The 20,260-nt window shown below is 36.4% G+C and overlaps 1 protein-coding gene across 1 annotated transcript; it reads left to right on the forward strand.

The window, feature by feature from the left end:
- Positions 1-2,061: 2,061 nt before the first annotated feature.
- Positions 2,062-20,136, forward strand: cmtr1 (cap methyltransferase 1). Its single transcript, XM_079587693.1, has 24 exons — positions 2,062-2,394; positions 3,898-4,030; positions 4,127-4,278; positions 4,365-4,523; positions 4,625-4,717; positions 4,965-5,036; positions 5,156-5,250; positions 5,324-5,396; positions 5,482-5,680; positions 7,369-7,487; positions 7,577-7,673; positions 9,763-9,895; positions 11,016-11,195; positions 11,307-11,363; positions 11,473-11,530; positions 11,692-11,760; positions 13,309-13,440; positions 13,573-13,698; positions 13,873-13,964; positions 14,541-14,609; positions 14,849-14,896; positions 15,255-15,367; positions 15,466-15,574; positions 18,334-20,136. The coding sequence occupies exons 2-24, from the start codon at positions 3,922-3,924 to the stop codon at positions 18,467-18,469; spliced, it is 2,490 nt and encodes an 829-aa protein (XP_079443819.1). The 5' UTR covers positions 2,062-2,394; positions 3,898-3,921; the 3' UTR covers positions 18,470-20,136.
- Positions 20,137-20,260: the final 124 nt, after the last annotated feature.

Consider the following 20,260-nt stretch of genomic DNA (forward strand, 5'->3'; position numbering starts at 1 on the left):
ACCTGCAGACTTATAAAGCTTTGGGTCCTTATATAACCGGTCACATGTCTGCATAAAATCCTTTTGGTGAAGGTGTGTGTTTGTTTGCTCTGATAAAACCTGAGTATATCTGGAATCCAGGGCAGATATTTAAGTAGTCTGTTGTTTTGGCCAATGCTAATAGCGATTAATGAATTGTATAAAATGACTGTACTTGAGTCGCATACATTTTTCAAGTATCTATACTTTATCATATTATTTTCAGTTTGGGAAACTTTTACTTTACTACATTTCATTAACATATCGCTCCATGTTCAAACCAAAGTAATCGAGACTTGCTCAGACTGAGATGCGATGTCTGATTTGTGAACGAGTCAGTTCTTTTAAAGTGAAACAGCATGAAAAGGAAGTTGTGATACTGATAGTGTTTTTTTGCCTTATTGTGACGTTTTTCAAAGTAAAACGGATTCCCAAACAAGAATAAATGTAGGGCGGGACTTGATTTTGACCATGGAGAATTGATTGGATCGTTGGACCATTGTGGTTTGATAATGGCGTGATCTCATGTGAGTGACAGGTTGTCCCGCCCTAACACCAGTAAACACATCATCAGAAAAGAGATGTCGCTGCAGTTGGGAAAGTTATTTTCATTAAAGATTACAAGGGCACATGAGTTAAAAAATAATGATGTGCAAGGATAAATCATTTATAATAAATAATGCAATATTAAAAAAAAAAGACAATTTTGATTTCATGGTGTCTTTAAAGAATCTGTTGAATCTGTTCACAAATCGCGATTAATTCGCAAATTGGTCTGATGCGATTGCAGGTGTTCTTGACTCAAAAAGAACTTGAACTACTTTCCTGATTGACAATAAGGATGCAGAACATTGGATTAGGTCACAATCTCATTGTTCCCTTGTTTGTTGTAACGGATGACGCTACCCAGTAATCAAAGCTTCTTAAGAAAATAAAGAACAGAGCGCTCGAACAGCTCGTTTAAAGCTTCGGCTGCTTTCAGCACAATTGACGACTAATGAGTTCAGGAGGACAGATCTGCCCTTAATGACAGGTATAATGTCCCACCTTAATAAGAGTTAAACAGACCTTGAACTATGTAAGGCAACATGATACTGTAAACAGATCAGCTTTGAAGTGACCTCTTAAGTTATGTTTGTGCCGTGTGGACTAGAAAACAATGCTCGGGACGTCATAAAAACTGACCTGCTTGGACCACTGAAGAGAGGAACAGGAGGAAGAATATATAAAATATACAGTCATGCTGAAAAGTTTACATACACTTTGCAGAATTTGCTAAATGTGAAATATTTTAACAAAATAAGAGGAATCATACAAACTGCAAGTTACTTTTTTTTTAGGCTGCTGTCCTGAATAAGATAAATAAATGATGTTAATATAGTCCACAAGACAAAAAAATAGCTGCAAATATAAAAATGACCCCGTTCAAAAGTGTACATCCCCTTGATAGTATTCTTAATACTGTGTGTTGTTACCTGGATGATACACAACTGTTTTTTTTTTTTGTGATGGTTGTGTTTGTCCTGAGCAGTTCCCAATGTTCTTCATAAAAATCCTTCAGGTCCTGCAAATTCTTCAGTTTTCCAGCATCTTTTGCATATTTGAACCCTTTCCAGCAGTGACTGTAAGATTTGAGATCCTTTTTTTGTGTTTGAGTCCAGGACAAATGAGGGACTCAAACACAACTATTAAAAAAGGTTCAAACATTCACTGATCTGATGCTCCAGACGGAAACATGATGCAGACACCTCGGGGGTGAAAACTTTTATTTTTTTCTAATTTTATTTAAATATCATATTTTTTTCCATTTAGTAGCCTACTGCCCTTAGGAAGCAGCAGAAGATTTAGCCTACAAGTTTCATGGAAGACAAACTAATACTATTTACCTTGATCTTCAATTTAAAAAAATTTGAATGGCTCTTAATGCATCGTGTTTCCTTCTGGAGCATCAGGGAATGATTAAACCTTTTTTTTATTTATAATTTACAATTATCAGATTCGTGTAGGGCAGGCTATGTAAACTTTTGACCACGACTGTAGGCTACACAAGCCAAGCCTACGCTACGTCGTTGGAAGGTTATCAAGCGACAACTGCATAGTCTTATTAATATTTATGAACCAATTTTCCGCCATTGGAAGTTTGTGTCAGCATATTTTCAGCTATCTTTCAGGCATTTGTTTTTTAACCACATTTGTGACGTAATTATCATGCGCCAGCAACACGGTAAGCCCCACTGAAAGTGGAACGCGGGCCAGATTTGACATTTGAAATAGAACATAAAGCAGAAATTGCCAAGGAATTTTTACAGATTGGATACAAATATGAGTTTACATTTCGGAGGTGACTCAGGATTATAGCTGCATATTTCCTTTTAGGTATGTTTACGAGTGTCGCAGCATCATTTCTTGTGAAATCGAAACCTAAAGAGCGGAGTGTTTTCACTTTGTTTTTATTTCACACTGATGTTTACAAGACCATTTACATCGTACAATCCCCCAATAAATCATATAATTTACAGGTATGTGATAGCAAGGACGAGAAAACCTTAGTTTGGTGATTTTCATTATGGCATTTTAAACCGATAAATACAAACGAGGCTGTTTTGAGTTATTATTAAGCAGCTGGAAAATTTATTTTAGCTTAATTTATATGTAATGGAAGTAAAGTAATATGATACAATCTTGCTTGGCGCCTGGTTTGTGTTGCATTGTTTTAATAGCACCTGTAGTATCAAAATCGAAATGTATGTTATTATGAAGAATATACTATAGCACTATTAATTATTAGTCACATTTTAATGTTGTTTTAAATGTTAGAATAAAAAAATAATTTTCGATTTCCAGCTCAACAATCACTTTATAATTATAGTGGTCATGAGCTTGAGTTTATTTCTTCACTTATTTGAGTAACTTAGTTGACATATGTGACAAACTGTCTTCTTTCAGACTAGTGGATAGAAAATATTCAAATATTGTAGATTTCAATTACAATAGGCTACATCTCTTTAAAGGCTGCTTTCTAAAAATGAGTTTTGTTCTCATTCACTTAGTCAGAAATCTCCACTTCACCAGATTTTACATGAGGGGTTTGTTCATATTTTATTCCCCTGATATATATAAAATGTTATTCCTAAAAAAATGCTGAACATATATTGTTTTTCTGGCCGTTGGCTTAAATTAAAGGGATAATAACCCATACATTTATCATACAAATAAAGAACACTTAGAATATAGTGCACAAGTCACTATATTTATCATAATTTCTTGTCATTTTAGCAGCTACAGTTTTATTGTATGGACAATAGTAGCCTAATTGGGGCATTTTGCTAAACTACTTATTTTGTGTTCCAGTTTGGAAAGTAAGTCATTCAGGTTTGGAATGACACAAGGGTAAATAAATGATGACAAGATTTTAATTTTTGCCTCAACTGTACATTTAAAGGAATAGTTCACCCACAAATAAAAATTATGTCATCATTTAATCACCCTCATGTTGTTTTAAACCTGTTTGAGTTTCTTTCTTCTGCTGAACACAAAATAAGAGATTTTGAAGAATGTTGGTAACCTGCTAGTTTATGGGCCTCATTGACTTCCATAGTATTTTTCCCCATCAACTGTTTGGTTGCCCATGGGGTTAATCAACCATTAATCAAGTGGAGATATTTGGTGATATATATTTCTTGAAAATAAACTAGGGAAGGCAAAATTTCATTTAAAAGTATCAAAAACATCAACACTTTCAAAAATATACACTTTCTTTTACACATGAATTAAATTTTTAACCTAAAATCTTGATGATTGATGAATGAAAAAAGTGCCACGTTATGCATCTTTGGTTTGGGTTTTATGTAATGCTGTCATGTTTTTGAATGAATGCAGGTTCTTGGACCTCTTGAGTTTACAATGAAGAGGGGGGCACCAGCATCAGATGAGCCTCTGAAGAAGAGGAAGACTCTCCGTGAGGACTCCTCTGATGAAGATGAGGAGTCTTCTCAAAGAACCACCAGTCAGGGTTAGAGAGGAGTTTCCTTCTGGCACTTCACACTGTTGTAACTTTTGGTTATAGTGTAAGTTCATGTAAGCATGTTTATTTATGTTTGTCTCCCAGACTCGAGTCAGAGTGAGTCTCTCAGTGATGTTGAGGATCACAAGCCCAGTTTCTCCAGACCTGGTGATTCCCAGAATGCCGAGGGCAGCGATGCCGCTTACGATGCCTCTGCCAACTTTTCTATGTACAACACAGTCTCTCAGAAACTCATGGTAAAATCAGCACCTGTCATTTTTTAATCATCTTGTCAGCCTGTTAAACGCATATTAAAAATGGCGTCTTCCTCTTTTTCCTTCAGGCCAAAATGGGTTTCAGAGAAGGTGAGGGTTTGGGAAAGTATGGTCAAGGACGGAAAGAGATCATAGAAGCATCGACCCAGCGTGGGAGGCGGGGTTTGGGTCTGACCCTGAAGGGCTTCCAGGGCGACCTCAATGTAGACTGGGAAGATGAGCCAGAGGTACGGCATCATGGCCAAAATGTTTCTTATAAGGAGCAGAGACACAGACTTTAGCTGTCCAGGACCATTATTTTTCCCTTATTTCACATCTTTTCTCTCAGCCAAGTGCTATAGAAGAAGTCTCGTGGTTTCCTGAAAGTTCTCCAGAGATCCCAGATGCAGATGAGCTGAGGGATTGGATGGCTGTGGGACAGGTATTGCAGCACAAATTACCTGTGATGAACTGATGAAATTATTAGCTTAAGATCAAATGCTCATTCTTTTACTTTCCATCGTAAAAAGGATTTAAGTGGTAACACAATCATTTTGTTTATGGGGGTCTACAAGAATACGTTTACATAATTTAATGTTAAAAAAACGAATTTCATCTCAAGTTTTTTGAAATATTTTTTGTCAGCAGTTTATATGCATACCTCTATATATCTATGCTTATTTTCTTAGAGAAAATTAACAATTAACGATGAAACGGAATTTTGCTCAGAGAATCTGCTGCATCTCCTTCTCCGCTGCAAAGTGAGTGTTTCAAACATTTCTTATGGTAATTAGTGATGTTTTGAGATTATCTGTTTTATGCGCTTTGACATACGTTGTGCTCTGTGTCTTGTAATAATGTAACGCGTCTTTTTATTCAGTCTGTGTTTGATGACTTGGAGGGCGAGGAGATGAGGCGAGCGCGCACTCGGTCGAACCCTTATGAAACTATCCGAGGGGCTTTCTTTCTCAACAGGTGGGTTGTGTTGTGTCTCCACATGCATACACAGTAGAAGCATATCTTTTCTAAATTTCTGTTTTCTCCTCAGAGCTGCTATGAAGATGGCAAACATGGATCACGTTTTTGACTATATGTTCACTAACCCAAAGGATTCTCAAGGGGTGAGACCACAGTTACACAATCTATGGCATCAGGGACTGAAATATGTTTTGTTATTTCATTTTTGAATTGAATGTCTGTGTGTAGAAGCCTCAGACTCGTGATAAGGAGGGTGAGTTGCTGTATTTTGGAGATGTATGCGCGGGTCCGGGAGGTTTCTCAGAGTATGTGTTGTGGCGAAGGGGCTGGCATGCGAAAGGTTTTGGGATGACACTTAAAGGATCCAACGATTTCAAACTGGAAGATTTCTATGCTGCTCCCAGCGAGCTCTTTGAGGCATATTACGGTATGCTGCCTGAGTTTTAACCATTGAAACATATTTAAAGTATAGCTAAATATTAATATAAAATATTAATGTGCCCCTATTATGCTATTTTAAAAGTTCAAATTTTATTTGAAGGTCTCCAACAACAGCATCCATGGTAATTTTCTCATAATATACAGTCATGTGAAAAAGACCCTATTGAATTCAATTTACCACTTTATTTACAAAATACTTATCTCCAACGTGCGTTCATGCATGTTGTGTTGACATGAGAGTGGACGTTGTTGCGTGATCGTGCATTGGAGATTAATATTTTGTAAATAATGTGGTAAATTAGGTAAGTTTCGATTGACATGACAGATTTTTCATTTTTGGGTGAACAAAAGCAGTGGTTCTCAACCTTTTCTGGACCAGTGCCCCATATTCCAATATCCAGGTCCCTGACCCTGAAAAATAAAGGACGGTCATTAAAGCGGTACTGTTTGCACTTAGGTTTTATTACGCATTTAGGAGAGTATTGCAAGAAGCTGCTTACATTAACCTTACTTTCGGGGGGAAAAAATACAATCATGATTTTTCATGAAAAATTGTGTTAGAATTTTAGGCTTAAAATACCTAGCCTGGCTCCGCCCTCCTACGTACATCCGCTCAATTTTCTTTTTCCTTCAGTACTAGGTCTGGGATTGTGGTATATTCTTGGGTTTTCTCCGATCAATTTTTTACCGGTCCAATCAGCGAACAGAGGGAGTGGCTGAGAACGGTGACGTTGAGGTTGTGCGCTAGTTTGAGTCGTCATACGTCACGACCAAACGTTAGCGATTGAGATCCAATAGTTTTAAACTTCAACAGAGTACCCGTCTACAAGGAAGTTAACGCTTGTCAATGGAGAGAGGCCAGACTTTCTGTACAAATGAAATGTACGAGTCTGGTAAAACCAGGCTATAAAATACCTTGGTATCACCTCGTTTTCATCAATGAAAATTACAATTGATTTGGATTGTCATGATTAATTTGTGCTAATAATCAGTAAAAAAAAATGTATCTAACAAGAATAAACATATATGACCAATTAAATTATTATTGTATTATTAATTATTTTCAACCATCAGTGCTTGAGCGCTGGTCTATGACGGGATAATAATAAAATAATAGTCGTTGCAATAGAAACGATACATAGCTTACATGTTGCATTTGAATAAGAAATAATATAAAGTCTATACAACTTGTCAAAACTCCGCGAATCACAACAAGCGTATCGGTGAGAACACTAATTTAAACAGCATTCACACCCAAACTTGACTGCACATCATATTTTTGACATTATTGATACTGCTTTCAATCATAATGTAATAGAAATTAACAAAAAAAAACCTGCCTTGTGCCTATACCTACCTTATACAACACTGACGGTGGACTTGCGGTCAGGAGTTGAGCGGCTGCTGACGAATTCTTTCTACTCGCACCATAGACGCGTACCCACAATATGACGTCACACTCTGCACGTATGTCTTAAAAAATATAATTTAACATATAAATAGTCCTAACACATTTTAAATAGCTCACTTAAATTGTCTATTACAAATAAATTACTAAATGCTTAAAATGAATAAAAAAGCATAATAGGGGCACTTTAATGTAATGCCTTAAATGTTTAATTTAGTGATAGAAATGAAATCGTTAAGAATTCATTTTTTAACTTCTCATAACAGGTGAGGGTGGGATTGATGGCGATGGTGACATCACACGGCCGGAGAACATCAGTGCGTTTCGTAACTTTGTCCTAGACAGCACTGAGGGGCGGGGCCTACACTTCTTAATGGCAGATGGGGTAAGACATTCTCTTCTGTAATAGGTTTAAATATAAATGTTGTTGTTGTGTGATTGGTCGATATATTCTGATGGTGTGTTGTTCATCAGGGTTTTTCTGTGGAGGGCCAAGAGAACATTCAGGAGATTCTGAGCAAACAGCTCCTTCTATGTCAGTTCCTCACTGCCATGTCTGTCGTCAGACCAGGTATTGTGTGTCTTTTTGTTTATGTACATATAAATAAAGCACCTATAAAAAGTATTCACTCCCTTGAAAATTAGATTTTTTTTATTATTATTGTGATACATTTTGCAATGATTAGCACAAAGAAAATGCAACATTTAATAAATGATTTGAATGCAAACTTATTAAAATAGAAAGTGTTCACCCCCAACCACGCTAGATCCACGCTACAAAAAAATTATTGTAAGAGGTGAGCACTTTTTAATCAGTAACTCTTTAAAGTTACTGAGTTGAAGAGTTTGAGTCTTTTTGAACAATTCAATAAAATAACCAGCTCATAACTGCGTTCACACCACCGCCGGCAAGAGCGCCAAAGTGGCCGGAAGTCATTCATTTTCAATGAGAGCCGGCGGCGAGCTCCGGTGAGGGCGGCGCGGTGCGTCTTGGACGGCGAGAGAGGCGAGGAGAGTTGAAGTCAGGTCAACTTTATGGTAATGAGCTATGACGCGGTTCGGCGGCAACCAATCGGAATGTAGAAGTGCTCCATTGAGAGGATTCCAGGGAACGCAGTGTAAACTTTGGTTCCGACCACATTAGTTCCCAAGCAAAATAGAGCAGAGGTTGATCATTTGAATTTGGTAAGAAGGCGCACAACATTTATAGGCAAGATTTTCGCTATAGAACGCTTGTTTTTCAGCAAGAATGCACATTAGAATAGCACTTAACCATGAACACAAAAGCCACACCACACTTTTAATTGGTTTATTTCTTTGGCAAACATGTCACTATAATTGTTAAGTTCTTTCCATCGATTAATTTTCTGCAAAAATAACGATCAACCTGCTTGTTTGCTTTGGGGCCCCTTTAAATAAAGTTTTAAAAAAGACCAAGCATTCGATCTACGTCAGAGCATCAGAGCGTCCACGAATCTTTCCACGGCGTCGTTGGCAGGAATTCGCTCTCGCCGGCGGTGGTGTGAACGCACGGTTAGAGTAATTTTGTTATTCGAATTGCATCGTTTGCACTGTATGCTTGTTGCAACTCAATAGAAATACTTTACTAAGTTTGCCATTATTTTGCATCTTTTTGCTCCATCACATTCAGTTCAAGCACACACACACACTAACTGTAAACTCTCTCTTTGCAAATTATTCTAACTGCAAATTCACTATTTGGTTGTTGTTGCCATTTTGAATGCGAATGTTAAAGGGTAATTCAAATGGGATTGTTACCATTTGAGATTAGAAGATTATTCCATAGATGCTTGGATGAGCCACTTTTTTGGGGCCTTTTGGTGTATGATTTTCCTATTGGAAGATGGCTAAAGTGCTCTTGTGAAATCCTTGTTTTTCTCAAGGATGTTTTTTGTTTCGCTCAATCTATTTTTTTCTTCCGCTCTCATGAGTCTTCATGCCCCTTATGTAGAAAAGTATCATTAAAGCCTGATCACTTTTCACTAGGGATGTTCAGCATCAACAGCACATCCTTCCGTCTGTGTCACGGAGCACTGTGTCTTCTTTTGGATTACCAAAGGACTCATGGTTTTCTTCAGTCCCAGACATTCACTTTTGGAGGACAGCCAGTTCTTTAACAGCCGTTCTAAATAATCCCATCTCTTTAATAATGTCTTTTTCTAGGCTTTGAATATTATTTAATGACTCTTGTTCTAGCTTTGATATTATTATACAGCCTTGTCTCAGATCTGTTTGGATTTATCTAGGGATGCACCCAGACACAAGTGTATTTATTCTGAAATCCTGTAATTAGGAAGGTAATTATGTGACTGAGAAAAGAGATAATTTTAGGTGTATCAAATCAACAGGAATACTTTGTACAGTTATAGCATAAAAGAGACATACTTTCAAATTCTGTTTAAATCCACTTATAATTTTAAGATTTTGTGCACCTCAACATTTGTAATTTAGTTTTACATTAACGTTTTGTTTATCTTACCCTTTCAATTAAACAATCTTAAAGGTACAGTAACAAAATGTTAAGTACCTCTTTGATTGGTTGTTTTCCATTATATGGACAATTTAAGTAGATTAATGGTAATTATTTAAACGCTTGACTTTTTGCTACCATATCTCAACAGAAATGATTTGTTTTACAGGAGGCCATTTTCTGTGCAAGTCGTTTGACCTGTTCACACCGTTCAGCGTGGGCTTGATTTATCTGCTGTACCTCTGCTTTGAGAGGGTCTCGCTCTTCAAACCCGTCACCAGCCGACCTGCCAATTCAGAGAGGTGTGTGTTACTTACTGTGGAAGAGAGAGAGAGAGACTTTTGGGGATGTGAAAGAGCGGCCGGCAGTCAGTATTGTAACTTGTATACCTGGGTCTCTCTGTTCATCATATCAATATATGTCTTTCTCCCCCCTTGCAGAAATTGGCCTAAAGTTTACTGCTACATTTTATTTATTTTTACACTACTGGTCATTTTAGATTTCTTGTTTTACATTTACCCCCGGTTTCACAGACAAGCCTTAAGCCAAACTAAAATGCATGTTTGAGCTGTTTTAACTGAAAGTAAAATCGTAAAATATGTCAGTAAATAATGTCACTTAAAATTTGTCTCGAGATGAACACCAAGGCACATTTATAAAAGCTTCTTAAATGTCCTAATTGAACTAAGGATGACTAAATCTATGCCCTGTCTGTGAATTCAAGCCTTAATGTATCTCTTATGCTCAACAAGGCTGTATTTATGTGATCAAAAACACTAATATTTTGAAATATTTGTACAATTTAAAGTACCGGGTGGTAACTGTTTTGAATAAAAAAAAAAAATAATAATAATAAAAAAAAAAACATATATATATGTATATTTGAAATGTAAATTATTCTTGTGATGCAAAGTTGAATCCTGGATCTTTCAGAAATCATTCTAATATGCTGATTTGGTGCTCAATGGTCAATTATCATTATTGGTGCTCAATTGTCAATAATGGTTATTATTATTATATATTTTTTTTGTTAAGTTATAATAAAATTATAAAAGATTGAATACAGAATAGAATACATTTTTTATTTTTTGTAAAATAAAAATTAAATGTGCCTAATGCACATTCCTGGTCTCATTGTGCATATTATTATAAATAAATAAAAGTTTCCTTTTTCACTCATGTCACATAGGCCCTTCTGGCTATAGATTAACAGCCAAATACCTGTTAATCATTCTTTGATGCTAGGTGTCCTTTCTAAAATCTTGCCAATAGTCAATGCAATTATTTAATGCTGGTTTATATAATTTAGCTGTAATACTTACATTTGTCTCTGCATAATAAGATAGGATAAGATAAAGGATTTTAACATAATTTTTTAAAATCTAAAATAATGACTGTCTTTAATGTTCTCCTCTTGTGCAGGTATGTGGTGTGCAAGGGTTTAAAGCCAGGCACTGATGCTGTCAGAGAATACATGTTCACCATCAACCTGAAACTGAATCAATTCAGAGACTCAGACAGAGACGTTACTGAAGTCGTCCCTCTGGACATCATTAAAGGAGACACTGACTTCTTCCAATTCATGATCAACTCAAATGAAAGGTATCATCATCACTTTCTGACCCTCTTTTTTCCCCTCTCTTTGTCTCTGCCTCTCGATGCATTCATTCATGCTTAGGTTTGTTTATTGAACTCTGATCCCTTGTCTTGCAGCCATTGTGCGGTACAGATCAAAGCACTGGCTAAGATCCACGCGTACGTCAGAGATACGTGAGTCACACATTCTTCCTCTGGTGTGTTTCAGTGCATTCATTTCAAGCTGTTTCATTTGTGTCTGCGTCTGTATAAGCATTACTGACAAGGCTGTGTGTCTCTCTAGGACACTGTTTGAGACCAAGCAAGCAGACATCCGCAAAGAATGCCTCAAACTGTGGGAGGTGAGTCCAAACACTAAATGGGTTGACCTCACTCGCCTAACAGGGCTTTGTGGTGGTGTCTGAAAGATTTCAAAGAACATTGTTTTGCACAGGTATCTAAGAATGAGCGGACGATGTTGATTTGAATGATTGTGACCTTGAACGTCTTCATCTTTGTGCAGATTCCTGATAAAGCCAGAGTCACTCATCCATCGTCAGATCCGAAAGCGAAGTTCTATGAGCTCATGAAGGTACGAGTGTGTGTGGGCTTTGAGGAGTTAGCTGGGAATGTAGCTATTCTCTGTGCTTGTGGATGTGATGTTCTAGAAAAGAAACGCTAAGTGGGTGAATCACATAGACAGTATATAAACTGGACACAGCGACCCCATAGGTTTCAACGGAGAGAAATGAAGTCAATTAGAAGCACTCACTTCCTGATCGCAAGGCGAACTGCGCAGGCTCAAACTGAGCTTGACGACGTAGATGTGACGTAAGCAACCTGTAGGTCTTCTAGTAGCTGTGCCGAGAGAAATCTGAATCATTCCCTTCCGAATCTCGCAGAGACGGAGAGCGTGGGTATTTGCTGTGCATGAGCTAGCAACGGGAGCAACTTTATCACTCTCTATGGGCTTCTCCCTTGACTTTATGCCTCCACGTCCTCCCGATTGCTTGCGAGCTTCTCTGCCTGTCCATACGGTAATTTTTCGACTTGTGCGACAGAGTCGCGCGGGTATGACGCAATCGTTAGCCTATTTTTACAAAAACTGCTTCTACGGGGCCATAACGTAAGATACAAGGTAATGGAGCCTTTTATACATTTTCGTGTTTCTTTAGAAATAAACAATGGACAAACGGTGTCTTTAAACGCCTCAGATGTAAAGTTATTCGCTGTCAAAGTGACGCCAAAATGAATGGGAGTCAATGGAATGCTAACAGCAGGTGGGGGTCCGCTAGCCAATGGCGGCGCCCGGGTCGGCTTCAATGTCTTTCGGAACACTGCCCCCCTGGTGAATCACACACAACCTATGTCAGGGTCAAAGTTCACTGCAAAATAAAAGGAAAAAACAAAGAAATTATATTTTTGTGAAGAGAAAAATAACAAAACCGAAAGTCTTTTTTTAACCATTTCAGAGTTTTCATATTGTGACATTTTTAGTTTTACAGTTAAGCACGTCCCCACCCAGTTGCTTTAATGTAACTCGATTTATTATTGATATATTGTTTAAATTGTAAGGTATTGATTAAGTATTCTGATGTTAATTATGCTGCTAGTAAGATTATTTTATTTCAGTATGTTTTCAATTAGTTAAAAAAATAAAGTTTAAATAAACTGTTTCTAGAATATTCATTAACTGATTTTTTTATATCTTTGTGCAAAATATTATTTCTTGTTTTGTTTTATTTTTTTCTAAGTATTATTTAGTCGTTGTGAGATTTACTAGTATTTTAAAAATACATTTTATATATGTTTTGCACAAATAATTATTTTTTTAAATATTGTTTTTTAATATCATTGAAATATTTTGTAGCCAAGTAATGGACAGATTTATTTTTCTTTTAATTGATTTGAATATTTAAATATTTATACCGGTATGTATAAATATATATATATATATATATATATATATATATATATATATTTTATATATTTTATGTATAATGTCATCATATATATATATTTTTTGTTTTGTTTGTTATTAATTTATATGTTCTCGTGAGGACTTAAAGTTGTATGTAGTAGTATTTTTTAAGTAAAAATATAACATTTAAATATAAAACTTATTGTCTTGTTATCTCAGGGCTCAGAAATGGACAGTTTTAATTCTAGACCAACTGCACTGAACTCAGGAAATCTGGAGAAACTGCAGCACGTACTGGACTACAGGTGCATTGTGGGAGGAGGAGAGCAACTCTTTCTCCTGGCACTTGGGGTAAGGAATATATGATATTTATATAATATAAGCTATATTTATATGTTATATAAGCTATATTTATTGTGGTTTAGTCATACATCGCTATATATTGCTTAAAGGGTGGAAAACCTACACTGTTTGTGTATGCAGAGATCTCAGATCTACACGTGGGACGGCAAAGCCCCGTTACGCTGGAAGAAGCTGGAGAACTTCAAACTGGAGCTGCCCAGAGACACATTACTGAGTGTAGAGATCGTTCAGGAGCTGAAGGGAGAGGTGAACAGAGAGAATCCCTATAATTATAAGTGGGAGTAGAGAGAACAGTGTTGAATAACAGCTTTAAATCATTAGTGGAAGAGGAAGGAGCTCTTATGTCATTCCAGTAAAATAATGATACGTGCGCATATTAGTAAGACGTTACATATTGAGTTGTTGTATATGTTCTTACAGGGAAAAGCCCAGCGAAGGATCAATGCTGTGCACATTCTCGATGCTCTTGTTCTCAACGGCACTGACGTCAGAGATCAGCACTTCAACCCGAGGTCTTTTGCAGAACCCATTCCTAAATTATTCCATGTAGAAATCATTACACTTAATACAAAAAATATATATAAAGGACATTTTCATCAAGGCAAGTTTATGAAGTGCAATCAAAAGATATAGTTCCTGATATGTAAACAGTATTGCTGTTCATTGCTGTATTGATTTAAAAACATTGCTATAATTCACGATTACTTCAAATAAATGTTAATTTAATGTCAGCTATTTTTGTATGTATTGCTTGCTAACATTCGATTATTATATTCTTATAATATGTTTAATATATTATCAGCTTTATATTGCCCATTGGCTATCTTGCCCTCTAGATATTCAATTTGTTTATTTGTATAATACATAGTTTGATAGCAGCTTTATAGAAAATACTGTTTTAGAGATATGATTGACATCCCAATATCAGTAGTCCATGATCACTCATGTTGACCTCACAAATCAGATTTGATTGCTGTTGATTAGGGTTTATTATGATCTAAATGCAAATCTGACTGATAATCTGTTTATATTTATTTATATATATATATATATATATATATATATAAACAACTTATTTTTTGGTGCAGAATCCAGATGGCCGAGAAATTTGTGAAAGCTGTCTCCAAACCCAGCAGGCCAGACATGAACCCGATCCGGTAATATTCCTTTCTCTTTGCGGTTGTTCTAATTGCCATGTCAGTGACAACCCTGGGGGCCAGGAAGTCCTATGAACACCGGAGGGTGCAGTATGTAAAATTAATGAAGATACTGTGTTTTACTAGAGCCTAGACAGGATCTTTCATGTTTATGATGATATTGCAAATCAGTATGCTTGCTGTTTCAGCCTCATTTATTCATTCATTCATTCATTCTCTTTCTCTCTTTCATTTATTAGAGTTAAGGAAGTCTATAGGTTAGAGGAGATGGAGAAGATCTTTGTGAGGTGTGTTCCACCACATCAATCACATACATGTAGATTTTATGTATGCATGTGTGTATATATATATATATATATATATGTATGAAGACTTCAGATGCAAAAGTCTCTGATGGCCATCTGAAATTTTCTTCTAGAATGACATTTTGTATCAAGCTTGTATGTTTATGTTCAGTTATTTTACTTTAATGGCAATGAAAATGACCTATTAATTGTCATTAAAGTGAAATGACTTAAATTCAATATACGAGCTTGATAAAAATGCTGATTTTAGAAGAACATTTCAGATGGCACTTAGAGGCTTTTGCATCTGAAGTCTTCATGCATATATACACAAGCACTCATTGTCTTTTTTTCCCTTTAGGTTGGAAATGAAGGTAACCAAGAGCTCAGGAGGGATGCCAAGACTTTCGTACACAGGCAGAGATGACCGTCACTTCCTTCCCAGCGGCCTTTACATCATCAAAACTGTTAATGGTGAGAGAGAGGGATGGAGCAACAGGATACTATTAGTGGAGTGCCTTGTTAAAGATTAATTTGTCATTATTTTTTTGCTCTCTTTTTCTTTGTGACAGATCCATGGACCATGGCGTTCAGCAAAAGTTCTAAAAGAAAGTTTTTCTACAATAAGCAGACCAAAGCATCGACTTATGAACTGCCTCCTGGTTCTGTGGCACCGTTCCAGTAAGTATTAAAGTGTGTGAAGTAATCCTGCTTAACTGACACTACACTGGCACCCGGTTTTGGATTGAAGCTGAGCAGGAAAATTCCATTACATAGTCTGAATTTTCATGAGGAGGTTACACAAATATTTCTGGGTTTTATGTAGCATCTGACCTTCAAAGAAAGGAGCTTCCCTCTAAACCCTCAACATCATTTTTAATGCCTTTTTCTATTCGTGTTGCATTTTTCTTAGATCTTGTTTGGTTGGTTATTGCTCTGCAGTTTGATCAAAGGAATGTTCTGGGTTGTTATTTTAGCAGTGGGACTAACATCGGTACATCTTACCAATGTAATGCTTGTATTATATTTGTCATCATGACAACTGCTTTAACTGCTTTTACAGGGTCATGACAGTTTTGAAATTGAGTTTAACTTGTAACAAGTTCGGTTAATGTTTTTGTCACACTAGTCTAAGGCTGGGTACCGAGTCTCGATACTTTTTAGGTACCGACCGAATTGCCTCGATACTATCGAGTATCGAAACATGACATGTTGTTCGGTTCCAGATTTCGATACCTAAGGAGTTAACTCGTCAACGTCAGTGCTCAAACAAATACATATGAAATGCACAACGACACACATAAAGTCGCTCACGCACATACACGCAAACTCTCTTCACACGAAACGCGCGGAACTCTCCGCGCACACTCATATGAGACGCATACTTATGAGACGCGAGCACACACACATAATACCTTAAAGATGTGGAAAAGTCGATCAAAAGTATGGCTACATTTCTCCAGGCTCGATGCCAACGGCGCGCGATGCAGTATTTGCGGTAAAATAATTGCTGCAAAGACCGGTACCACGACAAACACGATGAAGACCTTGACAGTGCACGGAGTAAACATAAGAGCAGAAAGTTGCTTAGTCTTCGATTGGTAAATGAAGAGATACGTTGTTGATCACTCGGACAGTGTTTATATTGCAATAAATAATAACCTACTGAATGCACACTGCCGTTCAAAACTGTGTTGGTTAGTCAGAATTTTTTTTCAGTAAGGATGCATTAAAGTTATCAAAGGTGACATTAAAACATGTGTAATGTTACAAAATATTTCGTTTTTAAATAAATGCTTTTCTTTTGAATTTTTTATTCATCAAAGAATCATGAAAAAAAATTATCATAGTTTCCAAAATATTAAGCAGCAAACTGTTTTCATATTTCTGAAGGGTCATGTGACACTGAAGTAATGATTTTGAACATTCAGCTTTGACATCACAGGAATAAATTACATTTTGAAATATATTAGATACGATTTTAAATTGTAATACTATTTCACAATATTACTAAAGTTTTACTGTATTTTTTTTATTTAAAAATTCAGCTTTGGTGCGCATGAGCGCTTTATAAAAAATGTGTTATTTCTTTGTGCACTGGCTAAGGAGCATGAGTCAAACTGAAAAAATAAAACTAAATAAATAAAAAATAAAAGTTTTTCTGAGGTAATATGTTATGTAATCTTGTTAAAATGGATTTCATAAAATTGGTATCGAAAAAAGTATCGTTAGGAACCGGTATCGAAACTGAGGTATCGAAATTGGCACCGGATCGAAAGATTTTGAACGATGCCCAGCCCTACACTAGTCTCATGCAAAATGTTGCCCAATAGAGTGGTGCAGGTTTGACGTCCAAACCTGGAAGAATAATTTGCGTCTAGTTTCTTCAAGATTTTCCTATTGGGTTTTTCAATTTATGAGTAAAATAAAGCCTGTAGTAAACATAACTTTCTACAACATTAACTGCAAACACTCACACTCCAAGCTGTCTTATCTAGTTACTTATTAGAAACCTACATTTTTAAAACATAACTGCTTAAAAATTTAAATTTTCCCTATGGGTGTGTAAATTACTTTGTAGAACGAAACGTCAAAGTATACTCAAGTTATGTTTACCACAGGCTTTATTTTACACACCAATCTAAAAAAACAACAACATTATAAAACCCAATAGGAAAATCTTGAAGGATTTCGAGCGGCGAATTAGTCTTCGGACCTCATACCTGAACCACTCAGGTTTTCTAAGAGCAATACTGTAAACAGTTTTTTCTTGTCAAATTCTCTGTTAATTCTCTGACACCACAGATGCAGTCATTAGAGCTAACATTCCTTTAATATTTATAATTAAATAATTAATGTTAAATTAAAAACATACACTAATGTTCAAAAGTTTGTGATTGGTAATGTTTTTATTAATGTTTTTTAATGGTGAAGTCTCAAGCCTGCATTTATTTAATCAAAAATACTCTAAAAGTATTATTATTATTGTGAAATCGTTCTAATATGCTGATGTCCTGCTCAAAAAACATTTCTTATTATTATGTTGAAAGCAATTGCTTAATATTTCTGTGATTGTAATATAATTTCAAAGTCTTTACTGTCACTTTTGATGGTAAATGGACTGCATCTATATAGCGCTTTAACAGACCCATGGCCACCAAAGCGCTTTACATATTGCCTCACATTCACCCATTCATTCCTCGACACTTGGTCAGGTGGAACCGGGGATAGAACCACCAATCTTCCGGTTTGTAGTCAACCTACATGAACCACTGAGCCACTGCCACCCCAATTTAATAAATTGAATGCATCCTTTCTGAATAAAAGTATGAATTCCTTGAAAGAAATTACCCCAAACTTTTGAACTGAAGTGTAATATAGATGTTTCTCAATCATAAAATCTTCTTTTTCATTTGTTTCTTTCTGTTGTTCTGTTTCAGTGCATGTCATAAAGACCGGCTGTTTTGGGCTTGGGAGGAAGGCGTCCGAGTTCACGACTCCCAGACGCGGATCAACCCCGACAAACTGTCTAAAGACGACGTTCTCTCCTTTATCCATCTGCACTGTCAACAATAAAAAACACGTACATGTCACAGTCACACTGTCATGCCACACTAAGGGACATAGCACAGGCTGTACGTTCTCCTCGCCACCAGGGGGCACTGTAGCTTATACTGAGAAACCTCCAAACTCAGTTTCTTCACACTTCAAGGCTCTCTCAAAAACAGCCCTCTGAGTTAGACAGGGCGTCTTGGTGCTCAGTGGTGTGTATCTGTGTGTGTCCATTATCTTTAGAGGAGAAACTTAGATGCTTTTTCCTTGTCCACATGTTTTTCTCCCAAACTTCAAAACCTGCTTCCTCCGATGAATTATTCCTCCACTAATCGTTCAGATGTGTAGCTACAGATTCTATTGCATAATTTCAAACCAGAAGATAACCATGTAAACCAGCATGAAAGCTTGCATTCGCTCTGTGTGTGCATGTGTTGGACTGTTGCCTTGTTTTCCTATTTTTGATTTAATGTTTAAAAAGATTCGACTGGCTATTACTTACCATGGTGGTTTTGGAAAAGCTTTTCAATTTTAAGTCTGTTTGTGATCATAATTACATTAAACCACTGAGGAATTGTATTCCTTAAGTACCATTGGGCCGCTTGATTATTCGTCTCGCTTGGGTGAGATGCAATGAAACGGAATATTTTTCTTCTGTATTGTGATGTACAGCAGAGTGTAAGGGCTTATCGAAGATTAAAATGAAGGGCGGAGACTAGTTTATTTTCATTGATTGGATCAGATGAATGTGAACTATAATCACAGTATTTGATCAAATAATTTCTGTCAATATTTTGTCAACTTCTTGTTTTTATATTAAACATGCACGTATGAATTGTTCACAGTAAGATCTATTACATGCATTTAGGAAATAGATAGGGTGAATTTCAATTTCATGCCAACTAGAATGTGTGTGTGCATGGAACTTGTTTAGACAACCTTTTTTTTTTTTTTGGTCGTTTACAATTCCCTTTGCTTTTCCACTAATGTAAATGTGTACTACTTTAGTAAATATTAGGAGATAAAATTCGTTCTTGTTTTGCGACAAAAGCTTGAAGTCCAAGAAGAACGTAACATTTGATTTCAAACTGCGTTGTATGAAAAGGAATCTGTGACAGAAGATTTGGAGCTGCGTCCTCTGCTGATAAGACGCTCCATTTGTTTCTGCTTGCATTCAGAATCCACACAATCTGGAAGAACAGACTGTCTGAATGAAGTGTTTGAACAATGAAAACCTACAAACGCCAGAAGAGAACTAGATTCTTCTGAAGGAAAAGTGAGTGTTGCTCTCGCAAAAGTCACCTTCAGAATGGTGTAGCTATATTAGGTGTTCTAATGGTGTATTGCTTTTCTAAATGCATTGCTTTTTGGTGGTTGGTATCTGTTATTCCGGTCTCTAGATATTTCCCTCATTTAATCTAATTCCATGGGATTTTTTGTTGTTGTTTTTTGCCGGTTTTACCGGCCCACCTGTCTGATTGTAATTTCATGATGAAGTTCAATACTTCAGGCTTAGGAGTTTGTTCAAATTCTGAACCCTAGGGGACAGCGATGTAGGAGGAGGGAATGATGGAACATCCTTATGGCAGGTCTAATTTATTTTGTCATGTCTTATATTCAATATGATTTTATATCTGTATTTTGCTCCTCTAGAACAACAATACATGAACTGTCACTGTGACTGACACATCACTAATGAGCATATTGTGCAGCTTGCTGTGTATTCTTATTTCTTCTCCGAAGCTGTAGGTTTCTGGCATCTCAAGGACGGCGGGACACAGGCAGTCTTTTGTATGCAGGTGTAATGAGAGTCTC

This window comes from Phoxinus phoxinus, assembly GCF_949152265.1.
Source record: "Phoxinus phoxinus genome assembly, chromosome: 18".
NCBI lineage: Eukaryota > Metazoa > Chordata > Actinopteri > Cypriniformes > Leuciscidae > Phoxinus > Phoxinus phoxinus.